The following is a 24,316-nucleotide window of genomic DNA, read 5'->3' on the forward strand; positions in this document are numbered from 1 at the left end:
AGATTACTTCTATTGGGCAGTACGGTGATTAGCGCAGCACAACAAGATGATTCTGAGTTAGAATGCATCATTTGGCTGGGGCCTTTCTGTGTGGAGTATGCTTGTTTGGTATTATTGTAGGGCCTTTACCTTACAATATAAAGCACCTTGAGGCAACTGTTGTTGTGATTTGGCGCTATATAAGTAAAACTGAACTGAATTGAAATTTAATTCCCCCTGTGTGTATGTGGGTTCTTTCCAGGAACTCTGGTTTCCTCCCAAAGTCAAAAAGACAGGCAGTTAGTGGGATTATATCCATTGGTGATTCTAAATTGGCTGTACATGTGGGCTGTATTTGTGACTGTCTGTGTTAGCTATGCATGCATACTGGCAAAAAGTCCAGGGAATACCCTAACTCTCGCCCTATGGTAGCTGGGATAGGCTCAACATAAAACCTGGAAGACCAAAGCTAAATACCTAGTTTCCTGTGCGATAATAAAAAGCTGCTAGTATGAAGTATGAAGAGTAATTTACATGAACTGACAAATTATTTATTTATTTATTTAAATGCAAGAGAGACTAAAAAATCTCACAAAGGAACTAATCACAAATGTAGCAGGACACATGTTATTATGAGGGCACATAGCTATGATCCCCCCCCACTAAAACACTTCAATAGAAAAAAACTATTCACAGCTTTATTCTGTTGTTGCATTCATTGTTTTAATTCACACTGTTATTTTTATCTAATGTAGTGCATTACGTTTAATGTAAAAAACATCTCAGTTTTCCAGAAGAATATATTTACAGAAAGGATAACTGCATTTGACGCAAAGCCTAGATAATATTCCATTTTGGACATGGACAGGTGAAAACTCGACAGCCAGGCATTCATTCCTGTTATACTTCTTTGGTGTCTGGTGGAAGTCAGCTGCCTAGGGAGCATGTGTAACTGGGAACTGTAATGCAATTCAAGTAAGTGAGATCACAAAAAAAAAAGGCAGGCACGTGGACATCTACACAAACCCTTGCACTGTCTGTTGGCTAAACTTATGTAACTAGGACCTGGGCAGACCCCCGCGGACATGGAAAGTATAATTCCTGCTTAAGAGTACGTCTCTTTTTTTCTTCATGTTAATGTGAGTGAAAACCCTGAAAAGCATCTTGACATCCTAAAAGTTTGGAATTTTTTATCCCCCCCTTCTGCTCCTTCTGGCAGTGTGAGTTCTAAACAAATGCTAATAAAGTGTTTTTATAATGAGGAAAGCCCACATTTGTCTTTGTTATCTGTTACTTTCTTTTTTAGACTGAGCATGAGAAATTTTAGTGATTTATTGGTGCTGACAGACTCAATCAGCATTGTGTGTACTAATTGTGCAATGCTTTAAATGTAAAGAACATTCATTAATATGAATGTGTGAAATGGAAAAGTCCCACTCTTAAGCTTTAAAAAAAAACAACAACACTGCATGCACTTAGAAATAATGTATTTAGCTTGCTCAATAATGTATTTTGTGACACTGTGGGCTGTTGACATTAGATTTTAACCGTGATATTGACTTTCGGAAAGTACTACAGCACTTTAATTTCTGTGCATTTCCAGTAGCCAAGTATTATAAATCCTGAGTGATTGTGAACTGCTGATGGAGTCTATAGAGTTTCCAGCTCTAATTTCTGTGTTACGGTAGAGTAAACAACAATAAACAAAGGAAAAACCACGGAACGGCTCAGGTGTCTTTAACTTGGAGAGGAAGGTGAAACTATTTCATGGCTTTTTCTCCAGAGTTAACTGTGGGAAATGTAAATGTAACATGTACCACTCACCCTTCCCGAAAATATGGTCCGTTTGCTAAACCTTGTATGAATCAGCAAGTAATGGGGGCGGGAGGGGGGATTCAAGCAGCAAACATGTGTCCGTGCAAGTATGTGCTGTATGTGTGCAGGTGTTGAACTTGTATTGCTAAAGTGTGTATGAGCTGAGAGAAAAAGTGGAGGAAGAGCATGCTCTCTCTCTTGTCTCATATTTCTCTTTGGTATAATGTGCTGCCTGTTCATGCGATGCCTTTTAAAGGCATGGTGGGAATCACTTCATAGTCAGGCACGAAACTCAATATGCTAATGCCTTCCTAGGGAGCTTTGGAGGGGGAGAAAACATAACTTGTCAATTACCTATAGCAAAACCACAGGAAGATTTATTGAAAACCAGAAAATTCCACATGACAAAAGAGCTTAAACGTGACAGGTCAAAATACAAGGCACCACCTGTTTAACTAATTATAAAATGATGTGAGCCTTCGCAGACTCATTGCCATTGTGTCAAAATAAATTATGTTTAAGGACGCATACAGCAATTTGTATATCTATTAATTACTTCTTGAAAGTGCTAGGTGCAAATTTCAAGCTTTGATTTATGTTAACAAAGGAAAGGACTGATCTGTCAAAACTCATTATCCAAGCAAGTGGAGTGGGCGCTGTACTTCTGATAGTGATGCAAAATACATTGTGAAAAAAAAATGCTACACAGATACTCCATACCTCCGAAGGCAGTGCTATAACCAGCCAGTTTCCTTCTAGCGATGGCACACTCTTGCTGGTTGAAGACCCAAGATGGCACAGTGGGACCATCAAGATTGGTTTTAGACTATTTTGTTTCTCACACAGCCATCATCAAGACCCCTCGGCATAATTTGTTTACAGCTCGGAGATTGAGTGTTGGCAGTTCTCATCTCTCCCCCCGGAATAATTGCTGTGATGATAGGCTTTGCTGGGAACATGTACAGGCATGTGAAAACATGCACCATTTTAGATTAGAGGGTTTGGAAAGCCAGCCAAGCTGATGTGACCGCAAAAGTGACATATCTCTGTTTCGCTCATCAAATCAATTCTTGCTTTGGGCTGTCTGATGCTCAATGTCAAAGGACTCCATGCTTTTTTTTTTAACACTTATCTAATCTCTATTCTACACTTAGAGTTGTGTCAAAATGCAACACTGCGGGATTTAAATACTGTTGTTTCAATTTTGCACAGTGCCCAAGTATGATCAACAGGAATACCTTCAAATGGATAAATTTCCATTCGGAAACTCACCGACTGATAATATAGTAGAGAGAAAATATTTGCAGGTCCTAAAATCTTTAAAAAATGTGCTTGTTTGGGATTTTTTGTTTATTTGTTTTTTCATTTTATCAGCAGCTCTAACTGGAATAAATAATGGTATGTACATAAAAATGAATTTACTTACTTAAAGCAATTGATTTTTGGACTCCAGTTAGGCAATTTCGTGATGTTACCAATTTTTCAGTCACAAAGTGGAAATGCCCTAAGGCAGCTGTCCCCAACCTTTTTTGCGCCACGGACCGGTTTATGCCCGACAATATTTTCACGGACCGGTCTTTAAGGTGTCGTGGATAAATACAACAAAATAAAACTAGTACCGGTACCGAAAAAAAAGAAGATTTATTCATAACACATGTGAAAAGACCCAGGAAAAAAAGTTAGCGATAAAAACGATAACAAAATAACGCTGAAAACCGATAAAAACCCTGAAAACCATACATTTCACACCTGAGCCTCAACTCTCGCGGCCCGGTACCAAACGACTCACGGACCGGTACCGGTCCGAGGCCCGGGGGTTGGGGACCGCTGCCCTAAGGCATAACCTGTTTTATCATCTATTTACTAAATAACCATCATGTTGAATTAACTTAGGCTTGAAATTAGAAACTGAGATCATAGGTCATTAGGGAAGTTTACGTTTAGATATTTATACATTTTTGGTTATTTTTCAGCCCTAGGTATTGCTCCCTATTGACTGTCAGAGAATGCAGATTTTATGCTGTATTTTATATAATCTAAGGAACCAATAAGTTATCAGGATATGGACCACTTGGTTAAACAAAGAGCTCCATACACTCTTGACCGATATGACAGAAAATTCAAAAGTTAAAGGTTGAAACCACAATTTATTTATATATTAGATGGTACAAGTAGACAAAATAAAGGAGTATAATGAATTCAACATATTGTACACAACCTCAGCTTACGGTGTGTTTACAGGCTTGGATGCTATTCTGATCGTAGGATTTAAAACCCATGGATGACATATGGTCAATTTGAACCTCATCAGTGGTGGAAATCCATGTGCTCTATTTTCCTGCCAGCCATTGGAACCATACTGAATCCCCCTCCATCATCATCCCACTATCTTCCAACCCCTTGACACCGCTTCCCCTGAACCCAGCAGATTACAGATATCATTATAATGGATGTCCTGGCAGGCCAGCTGCGGTCACATTTAATTTGCCATGGCCTGATATCTACACGAGATAATCAGCATTTACACCTGAGAGTGAAGACAGAAATATACGCCACAATGTGTATGCGGTAAAGACATCGAGGTAGAGACAGAAGAATGACCAAGACACTGCGAGAAAAGTGGGAGAAAGTAAAAGTAAAAGAAAGACGTAAGGTAAGGGAATAGGAAGGTATATGTATTCAGCACACATGCTAAACAACAAAAGATTAAGTGAAGCACACTTGTAAGATTTGCATTTTAATAAGAATAATCTACTTTGGACTTAAAATGACTTGAGAGAAAAACCTAAATCTTTGTCAACATTCTTCAACACAGACCTTACATCTTAGCTTGGAGAGGGGTGCCTCTCCATCATACTTTGGTTTGCTTTGTGAGGTCAGCCCTGTTCAATTACATGCAGATAAAGAGTGGTGTTGTTCTTTCTAAGTGAAGGTTATAGGGTACTCTTCTTGGAGCAGATGAGTGGGATCTTCATTGATTCCACTGTTATGCTTGTGAGTATGTTTAGAAACTCTTTCCTTCTGCCGCAGTTGCAGGATTATGCATTTCCTGCTCTACAAATCCTTTCACTCCCACCAGACATTGAGGACACCGATTTGTGTATGAAAGAAAGTTATCAGACGCGAAAAAAAAACAAACAAACTGTGGAATTCTTGTATAAAGCTGCCAGAACAGGTACACATTATATATGTTTAGCACCTACAGAATGAGCTTTCACATCTATAACAGATCAATTTCCCCTGAGTCGGGGAGTAATGACCTATTTCTTTTGAAGGGCTCCCAATACATATTTCAGTGGTGAACTACCAAGCTCACAGGCAGACGCATTGCTGTTGTGAAGGTTTTGCAATATAAGGTAAAGAATAATATGTCACAGAATTTCTGAAAGCCTTTGTTCTACCACTATCTCAAACAGAAGTATCTATCTATCTATCTATCTATCTATCTATCTATCTATCTATCTATCTATCTATCTATCTATCTATCTATCTATCTATCTATCTATCTATCTATCTATCTATCTGTCTGTCTGTCTGTCTGTCTGTCTGTCTGTCTGTCTGTCTGTCAACTCAGGGTGCGTATTTACTGCTAAAAAACACCTTAGAAAGGTAATATATGCAGTCTTCAACATAAAGTATGTGTCCTTCACATACAACACCCTGGAGTGATTGTTAAGAACTTTGCTTTGAATGAAGATAAATAAAGGAAGAACAAAATCCAACAATGCATAAAGGGAGAGAAAGGTGACCCCGCTGGCTTAAGCATCTCAACAATGTGGTACCAGACATTCAGTAAGACTGCATCAAAACACCAGCTCCCATCTGTTAAGTTTGCAATCTAATGACAAACACAGGCTGACTCGATCAGGATAATGAGGGGTAATTTAAGGACCTCGCTTATGAAATGAATATGGTGATAAATAAGAATGTAGCTATTCTTTCAGGATAAAAGAAATCGGAAGTTCCTCTTCTCTCTCTAAAACTTTTACATCGTAAAACTGAGTTTACATTTACATTTTATAGTCCTGCTGTAGAATATGCACATCAGCCAGTAATGAATGTGTGCAGATTGCATATCATATATGCAAGCACAATATTACTAATTATATGTCGGTTTGTTTTTACTAAAGATACCTACTGATAGAACTCCTTTTCTGCAGCAATTAAGCTCTCAGCTGTTGATCTATAGGAGCTGGAATTTGTCCTTTAGCAATACCTGGGCATGCAGGAATCACTCGCCATAGGATTTATCATGTTTTTACTTATATCTCCAATCCTTGTAGTTATTTTTACAGCTCAAAACCATGATATTCAAAAATTGAACCTGAAAACCCTGATTCTAGCTATATATGCACTATGGTGTTGATCTGTTATGCTAACCCTTCGCCTTACACTGCTCACATCTTGGATCAACCAGCTGCTTTATCTGAATGTCACTGTAGCCTGCAAGAAAAGGAGCAGAGCAGGGTTGACTTATAAGGCTGACAACGGCTCCATTCATGCGTCTAATTTAAGAGCGGCTTCTGCTCTGTCTAATTAACAATTTACTAGGCCATCAGTCAGCCTCCCCATTGTGGTATAATCAGCGTCACTGACGTTCAAGCAGCTCATCGCACCCTTTCGCATCTGCAATAGGATTAGCGCATCCATGCAACTTTCATCAGTACACAAACAGAAAAGTGGGCACGGTGTGTTCCAAAGATGCAGCGAGAACAACTGTGACACCACAGAATGAAAGATGACACTGCAGCAGAGTGAGATGGGCATTGTGTTCAACAAATTAGGCAGCTCAGTTTGTGCATACTAGGACCTTCATCCATATAATCTTCAGGAAAAAAGAGTTCCCATCAGTATGTATCACTGCTGGGTCAACACAACTGAATATTGTGTGCAAATTTCACTTGTCATTTTATAAAGTGTTGTGTAAAGTAAAAGTGGAAGGTGTGATCTGCTCTGTTATGCGTAGGCACCTTGAAAGGATTATAATACGGTGTCAAAGTGGATTTCTATTTTTTGTAAAAAGATGTAACTAAATCCCTTCATAAAGACTCCACCTGCGTCAACACCATATACACGCATAACATTAATTCATTTGGCCCTCCTTCTTCCCCCACACCATCTTCAAGACAAGGGCCAACACTTTAATTTATTTTTTGTTATGTGAAAAAAAAGACTTGTAGGGAGTGGGGGTTAAAAACTGCAGCATTTCTCCTGCTGGTTCTCTCTCCAAATATTCTGACAGTACAATAATAACCCACAGAGAGGATTAAGAACTGGTAATCTGGGGGAATAGTGTATTTCATTTCAACTGCTTTTTTTATATTTTTGCCCATTAGCTTCCTCTGTATAAACAAATAGAATTTTGCTCATTTATCCACTTAGTTTCTCTGTCTTTCTGATTAGAAGTGAAAGGCTGTGAGACTGGGATAACCTAGAGCGGATGGTTCCAAGGATATCTTAGGCCAGCATGCCCGTGTGCGCATCAGTGGGAGTCTGAATGTGTGTGTGCATGTACTGTATAAACAAATGCAGATCTACTTGAAGGGCGCGACCAATTAAAAGAAGCCCCTCAAGGAGCACGCTCATCAGGATGCAGTGAACATCGCAGATCCACTTTCAGATAGCCTGCTGGAATCTGTCACTGTAACTAAGGCATTAATACAACCGAGCTCCGTAGCATAAAACTTTGACATCTTTATCCTTTGACGTTGAGAAACTGTATGATAAAATTGATCTATTGTAACGTTTCACAAACTCAGATCTTATAGAAATTTATAATTGCATGGGAAATCTTGTTATTATTTTAATTCAAAAACTCTGCCAAAGATGTCATTACATCACCCAGCAGTGCGTTACATGAAGAGAACAACTCAATTTTAGTCATAATTAGAGAGATTAAAAGTCTTTTCAACATGATTTAAATACCTATTATTAAAAAGTTAACAGTATATTTTGCTAAGACATTTAAATATGCATCTGGCTGAAAAGGTGAATGTTGAAATTTCATTTACTTTGAATGAAACATCCGTTTGTGATGAAACTAAAGGTTGCAACCAAAATACATAGAACCATGAACCACTAAACGGGTGACACCAGTGTATTTAACCACAAACCCTGTGTGCAGTGGCAATCCCGAGGTCACTATGTGAAATAAGTGGCAAGAACACCTCCTGTTTACCTCCTTCAGTTGAGGTAAATCAGTGACTTCTTGCATGCATCATTATCATCATTATGGCAAAATCTCTGAGCTTTGTGAGATTATTTTGAAGGAGCTCAGATTTTGCCAGTTATGCTTAGTTTATGTAAGAATGTAGTTTGCTGTTGTTTTGGTTTACAAGCTTAAATTGTTTTATGTGTGTATTATATATGAGTGTAGAATTGTATATAGTTAAAATGTATGGATCATATAATGTTGAATTCTGAATATTGATTTGTAAATAATGGAATTTGAAATAAGGGTGTAGGAACAGGAAAAGTGTAAACTTCATCCTACTCCTTTTCGAGCATAAACAATTTGTAGACGTGGAGATATTCATGAAAACTTGATCAATCATCACTGTTCTGACTCCTGTTCTGACAGGTGAGGAATTCAAGGAAAAAAACCTTCAATGTTTCATGCCTACAGTGAGGGGGTAGTTGGCTCTTTTATGCTGTTGGGGGACATTCTATTACAGTGGTTTGAATTAACTTATCATCCCTGTCTATGGGTCATCCCAGTCACCACATCTCAACTGAAAGAACGAAAATGAGAGATTCTGAACCGGTGTATCATCAAAACATCAAAATAAGAATATTTAATAAATATAAATCTGAATATTTTAGAAATTACTGATCTAATGAGATTTTCCCATATTAACATCTCTAGGAGTAAAGAGTGAATAGTCTGTAAAATAGAACAAATATCTAGTGAGCAGCAGCTATCTTGACAAAAACACCATGTTGATGTGAGAGGTCAGAATGGCCAGACTGGTTCTAATTGATAGGAAAGTAACAATAACTCAAATAACCACTCATTACAACCAAGGTATACAGAAGAGCATCGCTGAATGCACAAGACTCTGAACTTTGGAACACACTGGGCTATAGCAGCAGAAGATCACACCAGGTACCACTCCTGTTAGCCAAGAAGAGGAATCTGAGACTTTTGACTGTATCTCTAAATTTGGTCAATAAAAGACGGGAAAAACACTGCCTTGATTTCTCCTGTGACATCTAGATCATTGAATCAGGATTTGGCATTAAGCACGGGTCCATCCTGTCATAGTGGTGGTGTCATGTTTTCCCATTTTGGGCATGAACATCATTTAAATGCCACAGCCTACCTGAGTATTGTTGCTTACCACGTCTGTCCTTTTATGACTACAGAGTACCCTTCTGGAGACCAGCAGGATAACACATCGTGTCACAAAGTTTAAATCATCTCAAACTAGTTTCTTAAACACGATAGTGAGTTAAATTAACTTAAATGGCCTTTAAAAACAACATCTCAATTCAATGAGCATCTTTGGAAAGTGGTGAAATAGGACATCTGTATCATGGAGCAGCTGACAAATCTGCACCAAATGGATGACGCTATCAATTCAATATCAACCAAAAATCTCTGGTGGCTGTTTCCACCACCTTGCTGAATCTATCCTGCTTAAGTTGTTAAGAAAAAAAGGGGGTAGAACCCAATACTAGCAAAGTGGACCAGTAATGTAACCAGAGGGTGTATTGTGATTTTGCATATTTCTCATTTAATACCTCAAGAGAACAACAGTGTTGTTTGGTTTCATTGCTGACCATGAATGACTAATATGACAAAAACCAAACAAACCTGTAACTCTATAACTCACACGGATGTAAACAGCATTCAAAATAACATCCCTAATCATTTTTCTCTCACTTGCCACGCCATCCATACAGTACATTATGAAAGAAATCAAAAAACCCCCCCAAAAACATTTATTTCATTTTCTTAACTTCCTCTCCTTTCTCCAGACCTCCCCATAAACTAACTTAACACTACACCCACACACACATTATCTCTTCCAGCCCTCCCCCTGCGCTTGTATAAACATCCATACAAACACAAAGATGGATCAATTTCACATTCCCTTTCAGGGTGCGGAAGATGCCTTGCCTTATTGTCAGTTTATATCATGATGTTGGATTCCCCTAATGCTGAAATGCAAATCAGCTTTGTTTTTTTATTGTTTATTTGTTTTCTTTTATTAGCACCATTTTCTCATAGCTTAATGCATTCAGAACAATCATCTTGCCACCTCAGATGATGCATCTTGTGGCCTATTTTTGAAAATGGGGCAGAGCTTTTGGCAAGGCATTGCCAAAAAATAACAGAGTTAACTAATTGGGAAAAAAATGCCCTAAATGTGTAGTGGTTTCAAAGAGAAAGCGTTCAGTTCCACTATAATGGTTTTATCCATTCATTTGGGCTTCATTGGCTTTGCCTGGCAGTAGACAGGGAGCGACGGCACCCCCAAGCAACAGCTTTCCCACAGAGGCATTTGATCATATGCTGACTGGGTGAAAAAGAGTGTAAATTAAAGTCCCTCCTCATTGTGACACTTTAAACACAAGAAAAGGCAGGCCATATTTTCTCAGCCAAATCAGGAGCCTGAGAGATGGATACCAATTATAATTGCAGCAGAAACAAAAACAAAAAAAAATGAATAAAAATCAGACATAGGTGTGTGTCAGACGCGTGGTGCTAAATCATGCCAGCAGTTGGGTAATGAAAGGTTGCCTGTAGGGTCTGAGGGACCCAGAGCCATTCTGTGCCAATGAAGGGGTGTGCACTTGAATTTGCATCACCCTGTGACATATCAAAGAGAATGCACAAGCAGATGTGCCTCTTTGATTTTGCTACTTGTGAAAAGCAAAGTTATTCTGTATCCCCACAATAATCTGCAGCTTTCTTACCCTATTCCTGCAGTTTTAGCCAAGTCATGAACATGAGGAAGATGGAGTGTGTACAGCATGTTGCATAAGCACTGTGGCAGTGGTGTATGCATGTGACAGTGCTGGGGCAGTCTATGCACGGGTGGGGCAAAGTGGAAATTAAGATTTTCCACAATATCTTATTTGAACCAAGTGGATGTTACAGCCTCGGTGCTGCTGACCAAACAGCACATGTCATATCTGTGTTATACACTCTGCACTGCAGTAAACATGACTAGATCACTAAAAAAAAACCAAACAAACAAAAAAAGCCAAAAACAAAAAAAACAAAAACACAGGGTTACAGTCAGGTGCAGGAAGAGACACAATGACACGCCAGGTGCTGCATCCTCCTTCCTTTCCCACCCTCCCTCTAGCTCTCCGTGAGTGTCCTCACGCACACAAACACACACTCAAACAACTGACAAGAAATTAAATTCTTAACCATTTCTGGCGGAATTGAGAAAGCATTCTTGCCCTCATTAGAATAGCTCCAAGTCCAGTCATGAAAGCTACAAGGCCCAATTTCCCGTCACTTTGGCGGCACCCTGAGTGGGACGATGCCACCAAAACACCAATTATAAGCCAAGGAGCTGGGGAATGAAGCGGTATTACTGGGCCGCCAAGCGGACCATCTGCAGACTTCATCAAACGCTCAGCCCACAGCGTCCAGACGGGCAGAAGCGGATGCCCGGTTTAAGTTGCGATATCATGCAGAGCATATTGACCACTGCAAACAGTACACGGCCTCTCGCTCTCTCGTGCGCACTCTCACTGACATACGCATACAAAAAGGGAAAGCAAGACACGCACAAGATAAGATCCGAATTATGACTCAATTGAGAGCCACTGATTCAAGGTCGTTTACAGCCGACACTTCTGTTTCTAGTTTTTTTTTTCTTCCGTTCCAACAATAAAATTATATTTGATTGTATATAAAGGCTTTATTTTTCGATTTCTTTCGATTATTTTTTTATTGTCATGCTGATAGCCATACCTTATTTTAATCAAACCTCGGGGGTGTTGAACGGAGTCAACTCCAATTAGGACACCTGATTTATCTTTCTGTCTGTCCTCCACAGAGCGGTGACACTGCACCGTTGTGGATTTTATCAGTGCGCAGTAACCCAGCGGGATCCTACTGTCTGATATATGTGAAAACTTTACAAAGGTGTCCAGCTGTCTGATGTGTACTCACCATCAATAATAACGGTCTTCATGATTCAGATGAAAGTGAAATCCAGAGGCTTTATAATTCCGAGAATGAATCCCACGTATACGGAGATAGATAGGAAATCCGCTAATTATTGCAATTTATGGGTTATTGCAAATCCAGTGCAAGACGGGAAACAGGCAGACTAAAGCACCCCTGCACCCTTCAAACTTTAGCCGTAGGTCTTCCCGAGTGGGGAGCCACGTCTCCAGCTGCACCCTGGCTCAGTCATGTGGACGAGAGATTCAAAAACAGTCAGCAATAAACATCCAATTTGGGATCAGTAGACTCGACGCACCAGTCGACACCTCCCCAAATATAGGACGCGCAAACAGCTCGGGAGAAGAGCTCAAAGTGTTAACGCAGAAGTGGAGAATCAACGGCACAGGCGAAAACCGAGTATTGAATCCATCTTTTGAAATCGCAGCAGATATCCAGTCTGATTACTTGCCCCTCTGTATTTCCCAAGTACACTGAAAAAAAGTGTGTGGTATGAGCACGGTTGTCGGTCGCACTGGTGCGCGCCAGTGTGCGTTTACCACGGAGAGGTGGAAAGGGAGGGCGGGGCGGCAAGGGGCGTTTGGCGGAAAGAGACAGAAAGAGGGAGAGAGAGAATTCGAAGATGAATGTTTTATGGGTCTGTATCACGCTGCAAAAAATATCCCTCCTAATTCTGAGTGCATGGGCTATTAATCATGGCAAATAAAAGAAAGACTAGATTTTATGTCCGAGGCTATTTATAGAAAATACTGAACACAAACAAAACTGAACTGAAAATAACAATAATAATCATAATTTTAGGTAACTGGTGTCATTCCTAGAATCAAAGAGTGAATCTGATACTTAATGACTTATTTGGAGAGACATTTCTTACAGTGCTAGGCTGTGCTCTAATGAATGTTTTATGTGCAGGGGTGGTGGGCTGGTGGTGGGTAGGAAGGTGACGTGAGGCGAATCTATTTGGATCGGACATGGCCAGGCACGCACATGCATACGAAAACACCCCCAAAAGACAGGCTGAGAGCCAGGCTTCCTGCAGGGACCCAAGCTTCCTCCTGGGGACTTCAGTTTGGCTGTCCTGACGTAGGTGTAGTTGTTAAAGCCGTGAGAAACAAAGATCTCAGTTCTACTTGGTTAACTGAACCGTTACAATAACATTTGTAATCCTGAGGCTCACCTGAGACCCTTAACTACTTCTGGAAATGTTTTCTTTTGTATATAGAAAAAGAACAATGAAAACAAAACTGTGCTAGGTGAAAATGTCTATTGAAAACACAATTAAAATATTTTTTCATGTCTTTATACTTTCAACGGAATCCATCATTATGAATTCCTTTTCAGTGTATCGGATGTGATAACCTTTATTTTTACGAAAGGATTAAACTACTTAACTACTGCACTGTTAACGCTGATTGGCTCGAAGACCAATTCACCTTGTCTTTGGCCTGCACCTTTGATGGGTTTTGCTGAAACCCTGGAGGATTGAAGAAGCAGCAGCGGGCTATTATCTATAGGTATCACACGCCCCCTACCGACAGACACAAAAATTGATTTTCAGCATCACAGAAAGAGAAAGAGAAGCCTCATCTCGAGATGATGTCTCCCACCTCGCCTTAGATACAGCAAGCAATCACACTGGCAATGTATTTGTAAGCACAGGCAGAGAAGCTGTTGAAATTAAAGTGGAAGGTACATTTCTTATATTTAGTTTTCAATAAGAAATTCTGGAATTAACGTTGATAAAATTACACATACCATTCTCAGATTTGTATTTGGAAAAGCAGTTTAACTGTTGATTCGCAGCACATACAGGCACAAGATTAACACATTGCATATTACAATATTGTACGTACATGGGGACATAAAAGATACAAGATTACCATGGGGAGCAGGTGAATGGAAACCGCAGCCAGGTGGGTGGTTTAGCTGAGTGTAATGGAGAATGCAGCAGGCTAATCCCAAGCTTACAACTACCACCAATAATGAATCACACTATCAGAATATGTCGGTGAGCCACTAGCCTGGTATTTGCTCACAGTGGAGACCGTCATGGCCAGATGGCCAGTAGAGACAGTCCAAAGCCGCCTCAGCAACCCGCTGAGAACCAGGTCACCCTGCCAGAAAGGAAGTGCTGTCACCTTTCACAGTCGTCTCTGCCTCTCATGCTTTATCCTAATGCATCCATGTGGACAAACACATGTTTGTGGATAATCCTGCCATGCACTTCTACGTTATGCATTTTTGTGTCCTTGAGTGAATGGTAACAAAATGCTTTTCGTGTGCTGCTTTTTCATGTGCTGTTTTGGAAGCTTTTCACAGAAAAATAATACTAATCATGATGAGCAGACAAAAAGTTGCATTTCCCAGTATTAACAGCAACAGGAACTGCAAGAATGTTGAGTGTGTGTTAGGTCTTCGAACCAAAATATCATGAAACAGACATGAGTTGCATATGAAATGAGATCTTAATTAAGTCACAGCATTTAGTGTTGACATGGTCACAAGATATTTCCATAATATAACCCCAGTCAATTTTATTTCCAGTAAAAATATTATTTTGGTTCAGTTGTCATGACGTCTTCTCGTGCTACGAACTTACGGATGCTATGCAAGTGATTATTCTCACTTCCTCTGCTCATTATACAACATGCACGCTTACTACTGAGTCCTCTGCCAACCCTATTACAGTATATCACAATGATATGCACCAGCAAGTGAAAAGGATGCAGGTAAATTGTCGTGGGAGCTTTGAGGCTGGAGGCCTTGCACAACGAGTGACTGTAAATTAACTAAGGGTGGATCATTGCCATGCGAATAGAAAAAAAAAGGAGATTGGGGATCTTTAATTCATGACAGTAATGAAATGAGTCAAGCTGTTGAGTCTCAAAGGCAGTGGATCCCTAGGCTGAGACTCTACTATTCTTTTCATCCCAAGTCTGACAGATCAAAAGGAGAACAGGGGCATAAATGACTTCCTTTGGTAATAGGAAAGTTAGTTGTGTTCCACTGCCACAGGAACTACAGCAGGGCCAGTGTTAATCACAGTATATGAATGACAGCTAAAGCATATTCCCTTTACACACTTTGGATTACAGAATGAACAGTTTGAAGATACTTTTGTTAAGTTATGTTTGAGTTTGAAAAAGGTCACGGAGGTTCCTTAGGGCACCCCATGGCTTATACATTCCCCTGCCTGATAACGCTTCCTTATGTTTTCCACACTTTCAACACTATGTAAATATTCTACAATAGTTATAAAGATGTAGGTGGTTACCTTCATGAGATATTCTTTGCCTTATCTGTGCATTGCTAGTCTAAATGTGAGCTGGATTAGTACATTTGTCACTTTAGGCAATAGGCTTTTTAAAAGTTTCCCAAACCAACAGCAGAGGTTAGGAAGGGTAAAAATGCTTGGATATACTAAAAAAGAAATAAAATGTGTAAAGAAAAGGAATGAAAATGTAAATCCTCCTCAGGGTGAGAATCCCTGCTGGCTGAGTTTCACAGTATGAGTCTGTGAAATATGATAGGTAAAGAAAATCCAAGGCAATTCTGCCTTTTTTAAATACCAGTTGTTGAATGAGAGTTATTTTAAGTGTCTCATAATCCTGACATTGGTCATTGGTGTATTTCACATTAAAAATACACATTTTAACTTTGGAAAGTGGTATGTGAAAAATATTATATGAATAAGAAAGTTCTGGTTTTGTTCCTCTGAAAAATGATTGAATTGGTGTTATATAAAATTGAACCCTTGAATTACCTTATATACTGACTTTTTTTTAAAAAAAATTACGTTGTGAAGAGATGATTTACTTGTACATCTTTCTTTCAAATACTATAGGAAATAGCAGCAGACTTTGTTTTATGTATTTAGAGAACTGGTGACCCACACCCGCTTTCACACCTTGGCTCATGTGATTAGGTAGAGGATCATCAGGGGGTCCTTTGTCCCTCTTTGGGGGGAAACTCCCACTGGGTTTAAATCTGAGACTCTCCACCTTTTGACCTTAGAACTGAAGAAGCTTCTCGGATGAGAGGTGAAACGTCTTCAAGCAACTCAAAGAAGTCCAGACGTTTTTCTTTCCAAGCTCCTTAGACTACGATGACCTGGATGACTGAGAACCTTCACGGACATATTTAGAGAACTCTATTTAGCAAATTAAAAACTAACCTAAAAAGTAGAAATAAAAGCAAGGTAGCTTGTGTGATGATAATATAAAAGAAATACAGACCCAATTCTCATATTTTATTCACTATAGAATGCAGAAAACCAATTGAATGTATACATTGAGACATTTTACTGTTTCATTAAATATATTAGCTCATTTTGACTTTGATGCCAATGAGACACATCTCACAAAAGTTGGGACAAGGCCATGTTTACCAATGTATAACTCCTCCTCTTCTTTTAACTTCACAGTCTGTAAGTGCTTACAAACTGTGGAGAACAGTTGTTGGGTTTTTGGGAGAGGAATGTTCCCATTCTTCTCAGCTAAAGGATTCTAGCTGGTCACTTTTGTCTTCTTTGTTGTATTTTGGTTTCATCATGTACCAAATGTTTTCATTTGGTGAAAAGTCTGGTCAGTTCAGTACCTGAAAATTTCTATTATGTAGTCATGCTGTTGTAATAGATGCAGTATGCCATTTAGCATCCAGATGATGTCTTCCCTGAAAAGACATCATCTGGATGGGAGCATATGTTGCGCTATATACTTTTCAGGAATGATGGTGCCCTTCCAGATGGTTGCAGGCCACAGGCACTTATGCACCCCCGTACAATCAGAGATAGAGACTTTTAAACTGAGTGTGGATGACAAACTGGATGGTCTCTTCTCATTAGTCAAGGAGGCAGCGTACATACAAAGAACTTCAAATTTGTCTTTGTCTAACAGCAGAACAGTTTTCAACTTTGCCTCAGTTTCTGGATTATATTCACGTAAGGTTTTTTCTTTGGACGATTGAGCTATAACCTGAATTTGTGAATGGCAGTCACTCATAGTGATTTCCACGGCAGAATTATGCCTGTTCTTAATGCAGTGCTGCCCGAGGGCCTGAAGGGCATCAGATACTGATTTTCAGGCTTGCCCTTGCACAAAGAGACTTTGACAACTATATGCACTGTAGACGGGGAAATAGTCAAAGTTCTCACAATTTTACATTAACTAACACTATTACTAAATTATTCTACAATGGGTAGGGGCAGTGTTTTGCTGATTGGTGAAGCTCAGTTGACATTTTTCCAATGAAATGGTAAAAGTTTAAACATTTGATATGTTTTCTGTGTTCTACAGTGAATAAAACATGAGATTTCCAAATCATTGCATTCTGTTTTTATTTACATTTTAAACAGCTTACCAGCTTTTTTGGAATTGGGGTTGTACATTTGTAGATTACATTCCCAGCTGCTCAGAGATGAAACAGCTGTCTGCAGACACCATGCCAAAACCATAAACCATAAATAAAGGTTGTTATTTAGTGTGTGCACAGTATATACATGCTTGCTTAAGCAATAGTTGTTTATCACTATGAAATATGTTTAAGCATATATTACTAAAATGTCAAAAGACAGTCAACAATGATGTACTGTACATCACACATGACTGATGGACAGCAGTCACAGATGCTGGACACCAGCACTGAAATGAACTGTAATCAATTTTATTACAACTATCACATAATTATGTCAGTTTTACAGTGTGAAGTGAATCACCTGGAGAATGCTGTTAATTCTCTGATCCTCATGCTGATGAGGCACATTTGAATTGAAATTGCCCTTGAGGAGAAGAATTCAATCACAGCGATGTATTCCCTCGCTACTGCCATTAGATTCTGCACCATTCATTACTTATTTTTATGTTTTTTTGCTTTCTCTTCTTTTCTTCTCCAAACTTGCAGGACGAAGAGTTTGTGCTGCTCCCCCTGCTCTTGCTCATTAGGCCTTAGAGTCAGATATTAATTCTGGCCCGAGTGAAAACCCTGTTGCCATTAAGATCGAGTGACAGCTCATTTTCCTTGGTGGCCTGTAGAAGACAATAGCGGTGTTGGAATTGGGTTTTTTTTTTCTTTTTTTTTAGTGTGTAACCTCATTAACTCATTGGAATAAAGACAATGTGGAGTTGTTTGCATTAAGCTGTAATTATACAGATTCACTCACTTCCTCCCTCTCTTAGTCACTCTCTTTCTTCTCGTTCCATTTTCAGTTTTAATTAGATTCTCCTCTGCTCAAACATTGACAATTTGGACTTGCTTTTGACTCCTGAATTAAGCACCCACCGACTCATCATTTCCAATATTATTTGAGTGTCATGTGTGAGATGCACAAGAAAAGAGTGTGAAAATGAAGGAGGTCTCCGTGCAAACATGCCATGTGTCTTCACTAGTCATATATTACCTGGCATGACAAGGCTACATTCCTTGAGACTGTCAGCATAAGCATAAGAATGTGGAAATTTATTCTCCTACAACTCCACGTGCTTCGTTGCATGACCTTGATTTTGTCTCTTTTTCAATTGATAGCCAGGAGGGGGGTTGGGGGGATAGATACAGAAAGTAAAAGTGATGGTTGAATGAACACAGGCTTGGTGCATCTCTCGTGTGAATTTGAGCTTCTCTACTGTGATATAAGCAAAGATAGCAGATGTGAGCCATGGCTTTTTCCTCCTGCATTTCTCTATGCACAGTAATGTAACTGCATTGGCATGGGAAAAAAAAGAAGCTTTTGCTTAATTAATTATATTTGCACTTGTGAAATTACCTTATTCACTTCTGTAGGAACCTGTAAGTAAATACACAAATTTCTCCTCCTTAAGGAGTTAGCCAATCTCAGTGAAACTTTGCACAAACATTGTCACACATACAGCGATTGTTGGCATCTGAATGTTTTTTTTAAAAAAAGATTTATTATAAATCCAAATTCTTTTGCTTTTCGTCTTAATCATCCCCTGTGAATGTGATATTACATTCTCTGTTTGTCTTTGTGTCTTGCATTAATGTATGTCACCCCTAATTAACTTTACAGTCCCCAAAATATGTATCCAGGATGTAATTTGTTTAACTCACCACTAAATATGGGATGAAAAGCATGAATTCCTTTACAGGATAAATGTGTAGTACGACAAGACTGGCTTGCATACCATTTATACTATATAATAATTTTAAGCAGGTATGTATGAATGGGTATGAAATGGTTTTCATATTGACAAATATGTGAAATTACATTAATATAAAGTCAATTATACTGTAAGCATGCAGCACGTGAATTAGCGAGGGCCAATTTTTGAATGAGCTAATGGACATGACTTTCTCACACTAGCCAAGATAAACTCTATCATAACACATGTGTACTACATGAAAACACTGTGAAAATCATTGTGTATTTTTGTGGTATCAGTATGAATTTGACACATGCTCCAAGAATCTGTGGTAGCACCCTAGATATTGCTATCAGTATATTTTTGTAAGCATGCAATAAATTTTAAAAGGAAGACCCAAATGCAAACTCTGAGACCAAACGTCAATTAACAGGAAATGAACCTCTGTTTAGGTTTTAAATAAATCCATAAAATAAACCAGTACAAAGGCAAAACGAAATAAACAAGGAGGACAAACAGATACTCCAACAAAGAACAAAGAGAAGACAGTGTTTTAAATGGTCACAGTCATACTGAAGTTTATTCAGAGGAATGAAACATAGGTGAAAATAATTGAGTCAGTGGTAGACAGGAAGTAAATATAAAACTAGGGCCCAAGAAACAGGAAGTAAGAAAGTAAATCAGGAAGCAATTAAAAAGAACTTGACACAGTAGAACACTGGGAGTAGCTGAAAAAGAAAACAAAGTAGATGGAAATAATAAAGTCTAATCACAGTCTCAGGAACTCTAATTACAAAAAAAAAAAAAAAATGCTGGAACTAAAAATTGCTTGTTCAAGATATTAATGAAAAGTCAAACTGGAAAAATATAAACAAAGCAGGAACCAAATAGAGAACATTATAAATCGAATCTAAGACTCACTTGAACCCTGGGCTCAAGGACGCTGAAATGACAATATTATTTTTTTTCCTTTTATAAAGAATGCTCAAGTTAATTCTCCACTAAGGAAGGTGAAAAAAAGGAAGTTACTAAAGCAACTTTCACAAGGATTTATAGAATTTCCAGGTTTTATTATTGCCAGCATTCTTCTCAAGCAAAAATGGCTGTTTGTATGCAGCCCTAGGCAGTAAGAGTGAGAGAATGAGAGATCCAAAATGTGGCATTTATACAAAGATTCTGGGATGACAGAAAAACACTGTCTTAGTGCAATACTATCAGATATCCAGCACCTTTAGGCTCCTGCCAGGTTTCACTGGATGGTGAAAATTTAAATGCAGAATTTAAGATGTTGCATTGGGAAAATGAGAATACGTCATCTAGAACATAACTCTTCAACTTTTCCGGGCATTGCATACCTCTTTCCCGAAATGAGCATCAAAGATGTAGGAAAGTACAAGTAAGAAAGCGCGACATCAATGATCCGTGCAAGTGGTGGTAAAGAAAGAGGAAAATGAGTGGATGACAGAAAACTGGATCAACACAAGACACATGGAACACAGGATAGTCCCGCAGACACTGGAAGCCACAAGGTTAAGCACCTTTACCACAGGGAATGAGCCAGTACTCACAGTAGTAGGTCCCTTTTGGACAGTCTTGTAAATAAATGTGGCTGATTAATGGTGGTTGGCAAGTCTCTCATGCTAGGGCCATTTTAGCACATTATCATGTACAATTCCACCTCCACATATATGATTAGGAATTTAGTGCCTTTCAGACCATGCTCCTGGGAAAGGGGCACAGGTGCCTGACAATGATAACAATAGAATAACTGTAATAGGAGCAGAGCTGAGCAATGTGGGCCTACTCCAAGCATGTGGAATATATACAAGAGTCTGGGAGACAAAACACCATGGAGTAGAATCCAGTTTGTATTCCCTCTCAGGCTGTACATAAGTCTGTAAGTTGTTGTGGAAGTTTTCCATTTAAATAAAGCCTGCAGACAAGCAGTGAGCAGTAGCTAACATTGTTTAATCAAAACAAAGAACAGAAAACCAAGCTTGGTGGAGAGCCTGCATGATCGTGGGGCAGACGGTCAGCAGAGTCTCACTGAGCCTAACATGGCTCTCAGTTAAATACCTTCTCCAGGAACAAAAGGCAGTACACAGCTGTTTCACACCTTAAGGTTCGCACTCCCTTGCTACCTCCCAGAGTCCTCGAAGAGACAAAAGACTCTTCCTGTGGACCTGTCTGCTTCCCCCCAACTTCCTTACCAGACCCCCACCATCTGTCTAACTGTATGAGTGTGAGACATGTTAAAATCCAGTGGCACCAAGGCATTATACAATAAAATAATGTGAAAAATACATAAATAAAAGAAATTCCCATACAGAGTGCATGAACCGATGGGTGGACAGAAGACCCTTCACAGAAAAAAAAGGAGAGATAAGCTGAAGCCCACAGCATTGCAGCTGCCAGGACATGAAGCCAGAGCACCTCTTCTGATCCGAACTTCAGCTATGTCGTTACCTTAGTGCAGTATAGAATGAAGAATACACTGAGCATAATTAGAAAACTTGTCTATCAGTTACTGGAAAGCTGGTCACAAACAGTGATGTGCTACTTTTTTCACAAGGGGAAAGGTAAGGCAGCGTTAGTTTGAATGGGTCACTAGGCTGTGACAAACGCTCTGGTGTCCCGCTCCATTGTCAGCCACCAGGAAAGGTACACAATGTATCCCAGGGTGACAGGTAACCTTTGTTGTGTTCTACCCCTCCAGCACAGGACCTTTTGGAAAGTTCCAAAAATAATGTGTCGGGGGGGTTGTTGCCCGAGTTTGACTGCTAAAGGTGACTCTAAGACTTTCTATATCAAAGGTTGCATAGCCAACATTTAAAAAAAAATATGTATATGCTCATCATTCTTTGCCTGTCTGGCTTACCATTCTTTGAGGTAGGCCTATAGTAAAGTACCAAGTTTATACTAAAATCTTTTAGACATCCTAATAAGGTTCCTTCAAGGTTCCTGTTTCCTTCACACAATAAAACAATAAAACAATGGTCAGGCCCATCTAATCAAAGCTGCTTATGTCAATCTCTGTTCCCAATATCATGATATGACTCTGGGTAAAGTATCAAACTTAACTGCAAACTGGTAAGAGGTGTTAGTAGAATTCAGGATGGGCTCTGAAGAAATGAGATCCAACCTCATAGGACCACTTAAAGCTCAAGGTAAGAACTATCAGAAGTCACGATACCTTGCTGTAGCCTGGCTGCTATAAAAGTTTGAAAATCTAAGGGCCCACTATGGCTCCTTCCAGCTCAGGGAGTGGGTTCAATCTCTTACTGGCAGGAATTTGATAGGATCTATCCTCGCTTCACCTTTAGCAAATGTAACCTTTTGGGAAGACAAAATGGGTGTGAAATTGGCACTTTTCTGCCTTCAGAACTACCAGCTCTCCATGAGATGTTGGGGTACTTGGAAAACATGCTGCTCACGGTCCTGAGAGGTAACAACTTCGCAACACAAAGGCAGTCAGTAGTGAGAAAGTGTTCACAGCAGCAGCTCACAGAAGACACCTCCTTTTATCAAAGGCAGAAAGCCAGCAAAAAAGACACAGATCGGGCATATAGCTTTGATAGCAAAGAAAAGATTGAATATGTAACACTCCCTCAGAGCTCACAGAGGTGGGACTATGAGGAAATGTTAACATGCTAGTATTTGCTTATTACTACCAATGTGCAACTGAAGCAGGTGGAAGTGTCATAAATGTTGTAGGTAGTGAGTCATGAATCAAAGGACTGGAAGAAATAATTGTGAACTGGTGATTTTACTATTAGAAAATTCAGGTGTAACTAATATTCTTGCACTTATCATAAATGTATTAAATTGTATGAAAATCCATCCAATAAGGTTTAAAGGACTTCACTCAAAAAATCTCTGTGCGTCTCACTGTAAATGTCGTTGAATGACTCATTCACCTTGTAATGTGTTATCCAAAAAGGAAGGTGTACAATTAAATGTTGTTTTTTTAATTGCCGTCACTCCTAAATGTAAATGAGCACATACAGTAGCTCTGTCCTGTACTTACTTAGAACGTTGTCTCAGGCTGACTTATTCAGCATAATATTTCATAAAGGACAGAGATTTATTCTTAGTCATATATAACAGTACAGGGTCACTGCATACAACCTACTCAACCACCCTTGAGATCAAACACATGTCTTTTTATGTTGCCTTTTTGTTTTACTGTATAACAGTCACTCAGCAGGACAAATTGTCCTGACTTGCCCTGGAAAAGCAGCAAGTCAGTCTTACATAAATATGCCACATTGTTCTCCTTTGGATTGCGAGTAAATATAGGTTGGATTAAAAAAAAACTACAAGGTCAGCTGACAAACAAGCTTTCTTAATTCTTTTTTAAAGTCCCCCTCATTCCTTATTATTTCTAAATCTGATATGATTCCAGGATAGATAAAGTCAATTAGACAAATCTCTTAATTGAATTAAGCAATTTGCCTCATTTCCCTCAGTGGAATCTCTGTTACCAGCATTATGTCAACTGCTTCCTGCTTCTATTGCATGTAACCTATCCTGAACCCCAGAAACTGTTTATGACATGTTCAGGTTTTGGCATTTTAGGTAACTAAGACACCTTTCTTTTTTAAATGTGTAAATCCCACTAAGATTCTACCACAGCTAGCATAGAGGAAATGGGTAAGACACAATGGTTAACTCATTTCCATATCAAAATATTAAGGGTGTTCAGATTTGCCACTAAATTCCAAGCGGTTTTGAAGCTTCTGTTGTTCACAAGCTGAGATGTCATTGTCTGAATTAGATTGGATTAGGACCTTAATCTTTTCTTTCTCTCTCTCTTCTCTCTCATTGCATTTGTCTGAGGAAAAGCACCACAAGCAGTACAATGATGCAGTGCTTTTTCCAGCACAATCAGATTTCATGTATTTCTCAAGACAATTACCATCTAAAGTCATTTCTTTTCAGTAAATGTAACACAATATACCACAAAGTTATTTCAGTATGCTTTATCAGTCAAAATCTCTCAATCCATCTCAGTCGAAAATTAAAATTTGTGTGTTACTCAGTTACTACGTTTATAATGTGAAATCATATAATGAGATCTTTTTACTCTAGATATATATAGATGGTATCATAGTACAGCATCAGTAATGTGTGGTCCAGACCTAGATTGATTGCCTGATGGCGTGTCCAATGTGGCATGTTCCAGTTTAAATCTGGTCTGTTTATAATTTTTTCACAATAACAGTTTTCTGTAGGATATTGAAAGTTTGTGAAAGAGTATAATCAATCTTAGATA

The 24,316-nt window shown here is 39.0% G+C and overlaps 1 protein-coding gene across 1 annotated transcript in view; it reads right to left on the reverse strand.

Annotated features, from left to right (window-relative positions):
• The window catches only part of rtn4r (reticulon 4 receptor), a 48,835-nt gene extending 36,345 nt beyond the window's left edge, over positions 1 to 12,490 (reverse strand). The window contains exon 1 of the mRNA XM_085295264.1: positions 11,933 to 12,490. Within this exon, the coding sequence (XP_085151390.1) occupies positions 11,933 to 11,954 (22 nt within the window). The 5' untranslated portion in view covers positions 11,955 to 12,490. The remainder of the gene's footprint in view (positions 1 to 11,932) is intronic.
• Between the last annotated feature and the right edge of the window lie 11,826 nt (positions 12,491 to 24,316).

This window comes from Mchenga conophoros, linkage group LG12 (genome assembly GCF_057382185.1).
Source record: "Mchenga conophoros isolate Kocher_MC1m ecotype Shallow Benthic linkage group LG12, M_conophoros_male_GT1.1, whole genome shotgun sequence".
NCBI classification, from domain to species: Eukaryota; Metazoa; Chordata; class Actinopteri; order Cichliformes; family Cichlidae; genus Mchenga; species Mchenga conophoros.